Below are 6742 nucleotides of genomic sequence, written 5' to 3'. Positions count from 1 at the left end.
AAATTTACTTAAATAAAAGCCACATAAATATTCTTAAAAGTTATTCCAACAAATGTAAGCTATCTAAACAACATGGTGCTAATATGGGAAGCAAATGTGCACGAGAGAGAGAGAGAGAGCACCCATATATATAAATTTACTTAAATAAAAGCCACATAGATATTCTTAAAAGTTATTCCAACAAATGTAAGCTATCTAAACAAACCTATATCAATTTAATAAACTTAGCATTAAGAACACACACACATATATAAATATATGTGTGTAAATATATATTTATACATACATACATACATACATATATATAAATTTACTTAAATAAAAGCCACATAAATATTCTTAAAAGTTATTCCAACAAATGTAAGCTATCTAAACAACATGGTGCTAACATGGGAAGCAAATGTGCACGAGAGAGAGAGAGAGAGAGCACCCATATATATAAATTTACTTAAATAAAAGCCACATAGATATTCTTAAAAGTTATTCCAACAAATGTAAGCTATCTAAACAAACCTATATCAATTTAATAAACTTAGCATTAAGAACACACACACATATATAAATATATGTGTGTAAATATATATTTATACATACATACATACATACATACATACATATATATGTATGTATGGATATGTGTGTATATATATGCATATACATATATATACATACATACATAATACATACATACGTGCATACATACATACGTACGTATGTACGTACATATATATATACATTCATACATATATATACATACATCCGTACGTACGTACGTACATACATACATACATACATACATACACACACACACACACACACACACACACACACACACACACACACACATATATACATGCACACACACACACACACACACATGTACACATGTGTGTATATATATATATGTATATATATATGTGCGTGTGTGTGCGTACATACATACATGCATACATACATACATACACACACACACACACATTACATACATATATATGTATATGTATGTGTATGTGTGCATATATATATACATACATACATACATACATACATACATACATATATATATATGTATGTATGTATGTATGTATATGTATATGTATTTATATGTATATATACATACACATATATATATATGTATATATGTGTGTGTGTGTGTGTAAGAATATGTATTTGTATATATATATATATATATATATATATGTATGTATGTATGTATGTATGTATGTATGTATGTATGTATATATATGTATATATACATATATATATATGTATACACACACACACACACACACACACACACACATATATATACATATACATATATACACACACACACAAACACACACACACACACATATATATGTATGTATGTGTATGTGTATGTGTATGTGCATATACATATGTATATGTATATGTATATGTGTGAATATATATACATACATATATATATACATGTGTGTGTATGTATGTATGTATGCATGTATATGCATACATACATATATATGTATATAAGCACACACACACACATGTATATATACATATATACAAATACATGTATGTATATATGTATATTTATACACACACACACACACACACACACACACACACACACACACACACACACAAATAAAGAAAAATGAGCATAAACTATGATCAAGTAATATTTTAAGGTTAGAAATGTAAATAGAAAGGTTAGAAATGTAAATAGAAATATGATCCATTGATTTTAATTACTGAGTGATGTACTTGCTCTACACTAATATTTTTGTACTCACTTTACTTACTGGGTAACACACTCTCTCTATACTAAAATTTATTTGATAGAGTCAAAGTACATCACTAAGTAAGTAAATTGCATGGATCACATTCCTGTTTAGATTTGTCATGTTAACATAATAGTAATTCTCAATTTTAGGGTTGTTGCAAGATCAGGGTGTCCAGTTTTATCCAGTTTATGCTGGATTGGGACAATGCTTGGAGAGCAAGTTTTGGGGGGCAAGGTACTTAAAATGAGATCAAGCAAATAATAGAATATACGCTTGCCCTTAAATTAACCCAATATAACTTAAATTAATATAAATTAGTCTAATTAATCAAAATTAATCAAAAATACGATGAAATGATTAAAAAATGATATTTCCATACTTAGAGTGATCCAATTTATTTTTCCATAGATGCACCATTACAAGCACACTAGTCCCTATAGGTTTTATATGATTCACATCAAAAATGTAATTTTACTAATTAAATTATTAATATTTGCAGGCCTTCTGATAGTCTGGAAGAATTTTGAAAAAGAGATTATTAAAAATCCAACCATTGGATTTGTAATTTTTACTAACCACCACATTCTACTAATGTCTCAGTATCTACCCACTCTTTTGATCTACAAGATTGAGGATTTTAAGTGGTAGCTATTGTGGGTACAAAAAGTGGCGTATATTATAACACTTTAAAGACCTTGAAATATTTAAAGAAAATAGACAAATATCTTAAAATTTTCTCAAAAAATCAAGTTAAGCTCCATATTATGTGAAGATCTAAGGTACAAAGTAGGAATCTCATATGAGTTTATATGTAAAAGATATTAGCATTTTATGGAATCAGTTCAAATTTGGGACAGGGTGCATACATTGACTTTGTACCTAAGAAAATGAGGACTTTTGACTATCTAATGCTTAATTAAATTATGCAACTATATTTCCAACTTTTAATATGATGTTCCAACAAAAGAACTTGAAATGAAATTTCTTCATTTACTAGGAGAGATTAGCCACTAAAGATAAACAAATGCCTGTTTTTTTACTGTTTACAGGGTGCCTGAGTGGACAAAACTGGGCACCCTGATCTTGCAACCACCCTTTATTTTATTTTTGTGTGTGTGCATGCACACATGTATGTGTGTGTTTGTATGTGCGTCTATGTGTGTTTGTGTGTCTGTGTGTGTTTGTGTGTGTTTGTCTGTTTGGGTATGTGAGTGGGTAGTTGTGGTGGATAGGTGGGTGGGTTTGTGAGTGGGTGGTTGTGGATAGGTGGGTGGGTTTGTAAGTGGGTGGTTGTGGATAGGTGGGTGGTTTGTCAGTGGTGGTAGGAAACATAGTTTTAGAACCTAATTATTAAGGATTCATGTCAAAACTTAATGAATTGTATCTATAATGATGTTATTTGAAACAAGAAAACCTCAACACTACATGATTACATTTTTAATGATGTTAATATGCTCAATGTAAGCACTACATTAAAAAGTAGGCCAAGCACTACATTGAAAAATAGTTCATGTGTGTAAGCATTACATGATTTAACTACAATAATGTCATGTAAAATTATGGTGGTATAGGCATTATATTTTCTTTCTTTGCATGTTGCTTAAAAAATGTGATTACAACTACTTTCCGTGTAGTGAACTCCACTTGGGTTATCTTTTGCAATTAATTATATTCAATAAAGGACATTACAACCTCTCAGGCCCACAAGATGTTTTGTGTGTGCATCACTTGTAATTCAAAAATATCATTCGGTGCTATTGACTGATTTTAAAGGTCAACTCCTTCTCCATTTTCATATTGCAACTATGTTTATAAGAAATTCTTGAAAAATATAGATCCAAATTGATCGAGATTGAATAACAATTTTGTTGAGTAAATTAAACATTCAAGATAATTGCTTTAACACCATCATCATCTAGATCTGTGGGGAGTATTGTCAATACTATGCAAACTATGAATTGCAACTAGAATTTAAAAGTAATGTTTAGAAAAAGAGAGAGCATTGTCAATACTAGGTAAACTATGAATTGTAATTAGAATTTAAAAAAGTTTTGAATTGCATCTGGTAGATAGACAAAGATGTAAAGCAACACTATAGTGCTCATCATAGATGAATCAATCATAATATGGAAATCGATAACAAAATTAATGCTCTTTTATAAAATTGAGAGTACTTTATCTAATGGGAAACATAAAAAATGTAGTGCTCACATGATATAAACTCAAAAGTGGCATGCATATCTCTATTGTGACTTTAAAAGGAAGCCATGGTTCTCCATGATTCAAGCACCATTTTTTTCTCCCTTGTTATTTTGCTTGTGGTCTTTATGCATGGGATGTTACCTACAGGTAAGCATCTCATTTCAAGGTTTATAACTTCCATACAGTCTTTATGCATGGGATGTTACCTACAAGTAAGCATCTCATTGCAAGGTTTATAGCTTATAGTCTCAAACTTTGATTTACTTTTTCTTCTTTGATCCAATATTTATTTTCATAATATTCAAATAATCAAAAATGCAATTCTTTTGATGTTACTACAATTCTTCTAACCAATTATATGAATGCAATTCTTATAACCAATTATATGAATGCAATTCTTCTAATCAACTCTTCCAGTGTTAATGCAATTCTTGTAACCAATTATACGAATGTAATTTAGAACCTAGTCTAGGCTCTACACTTATGATCATGTCCTTACTTGTTTGTTTCTTCCTATCTCATGTATGTGCTCTACAATAGAATCTCCTCTAGTTTCTAGTTGAGGACATCCACATAGCAAATCTAGTGCTCTTTTAAATCCGTTTATCTCTGTGATGATGAATACATTAACTTAGAGCACATCCACATAGGAAATCCAATGCTTACTATATTTTTTAAATGTTTATGAATGCAAGAAATGAGTCGGATTGGTATTAGGCGACTCATCTATAACTTTAGTATGGGGATCTCCTCTACAATAGTAATTCTTTTTAAAATACATTAATGTATATGATGAATACATTAAACTTAGAGCACATCCACAAAGGAGATCTAATGCTTACTATATTTTTTTAATGTTTATGAATGCAAGAAATGAGTTGGATTGGTATTAGGTGACTTATCTATAACTTTAGTATGGGAATGCAAGAAATGAGTTGGATTGATATAATTAGTGAATCATCTATAACTTTACATGTTTGTTGTAGAGAGCAAGGGTAGGATTTTAATTGGTATTAGTGACTTTAGAGGCTTGTTGTGTTGTGTAGAGAAAGGGTACGTTTAGTAAGAGGGGGGTTGTGTTGGTGGTGTAGTGCAAGGGTATGTTTATTAAGAGGCTACTTGGAATTCACAATGCAGGGTTGGGATATTTTGGAAAGATAGGAGTGGATATAGGGCTGAATGGGGACAATATAATCCCACCCGAGAAGATTGTTAAACTTTTGCTTTCCAAGGGCATACGTTATGCAAGGATTTACGATGCCAATGCTTCGGTTGTGCAAGCCTTTGCTAATTCAGATATTGATTTGATTGTGAGTGTGCCAAACGAGGTGGTGCCCCTGGTAGCACAGAGCTTGGATGAAGGAAAGAAGTGGGTGAAAGATAACATAGAACCCTACAACGCCACTCGGATATCAGCAATTCTGGTAGGAAACGAGTGGCTCGGCGACCCCTCCAAGGACCCCTCACTGCTTGTCCCCGCCATTACCAACATCAACTGTGGATTAGCTGCCTACTGTGACTCACGAGAGATCAAAGTCTCCACTTCCCACTCACTGTCCATCCTTGCCAATAGCTCGCCACCTTCCATAGCCACTTTCAAGCCAGAGTTCCAGCCCATTCTCAGAGAGCTTGTTGAGTTCTTGAGAGAAACGAGCTCCTTTTTCATGGCCAATGTGTTCCCTTACTTTGCCTACATCAATGATCCGGGTGTTTCGTTGGAGCTTGCATTGTTCGAGAGCTGGGTACCTGTGAAGGATAGCAACACAAACCTGTCCTACTTCAATCTTTTTGATCTGCAGCTGGATGCTGTGTATGCGGCAATCGCAGCACTAGATCGAACCGCCGCGGGCACTGAGAATCTTCGCCAGTTTTTAACAAGGAACGAGAAGAAGCCAAATGCAGCTAACCCTAAGGTGATGGGAGGGGAATCTGGGTGGCCTAGCAATTCCGGTTACGGTACTGGTTCTGTCCCTCGTCGTCCTCCTCTGCGTTCATATGATCATCCCACAACATCGCCTCACACTCACACAACCCAAGTCACAAAAAAGCCCACCGTCTGTAAATGCAATGCAGCGACCATCAAAAATGCTAAAACCTTTAATCAAAACCTCATCAACCATGTGCTCCAAGCTACCGGTACCCCTGCAAACCCTTACCAGCCAATCACCGCCTATATTTTTGCTCTCTTTGATGAGGATCTGAAACCAGGAGACCTTACTGAGCAGCATTTTGGCCTCTTCTACCCAGATGGGACCCCTGTGTACCCAATTAACTTCTGCCCAAACATCTGATAGCCATTGATTGGGATTCATGGGGTTAATAACTTCCAAATCACGGCAATCATGGGATTCATAGGGTTAATAACTCCCCAATCACGGCCATCATGGAATTTAGCACTGTAATCTTCTAATCATGGGCTCAGCATCATTGTGATCTTCTGACAGTATGCTTGAGAGTGTGAGATTCTATCTCTTCCACTTGACATAATGCAATCAGAGTCATGGATTTTACTCTCCTAATCTTATGCTTATTATGAGTGTGAGTGTTTTATCTTAGCATATGGCATCCAATCACGATCATGGAGCTTATGAATGTCATGGATTTTAATCTTCTAATCTTCTAATCTTATGCTTATGAGTGTGAGTGTCTTATGTTCGCATATGTTTATGAGTGTGAGTGTCTTATCTTAACATTTGGCATCCAATCACAGTCACTTTTGTTCTTTCCTAATTAAGTATGCCTAAATTAAGAGACACTTTTGAGAGTCTTATCTT

At 33.7% G+C, this 6742-nt stretch overlaps 1 protein-coding gene across 1 annotated transcript; it reads left to right on the top strand.

Moving 5' to 3' along the window:
- The first annotated feature begins 3983 nt into the window (after nt 1-3983).
- Nucleotides 3984-6478, top strand: LOC147626536 (glucan endo-1,3-beta-glucosidase GII-like). The gene is made up of 2 exons (XM_086816947.1): nt 3984-4115; nt 5106-6478. Exons 1-2 carry the CDS (start codon nt 4034-4036, stop codon nt 6257-6259), a joined length of 1236 nt encoding a protein of 411 aa, XP_086673073.1. The 5' UTR covers nt 3984-4033; the 3' UTR covers nt 6260-6478.
- The last annotated feature ends 264 nt before the right edge of the window (nt 6479-6742 follow it).

The sequence above is a fragment of the Cibotium barometz genome, chromosome 22, assembly GCF_041138505.1.
Source record: "Cibotium barometz isolate CiBa-2024 chromosome 22, ASM4113850v1, whole genome shotgun sequence".
Taxonomy (NCBI): domain Eukaryota; kingdom Viridiplantae; phylum Streptophyta; class Polypodiopsida; order Cyatheales; family Cibotiaceae; genus Cibotium; species Cibotium barometz.
The sequence above is the reverse complement of the archived record's forward strand: the minus strand, read 5'-3'. Positions and strand labels throughout refer to the sequence as shown.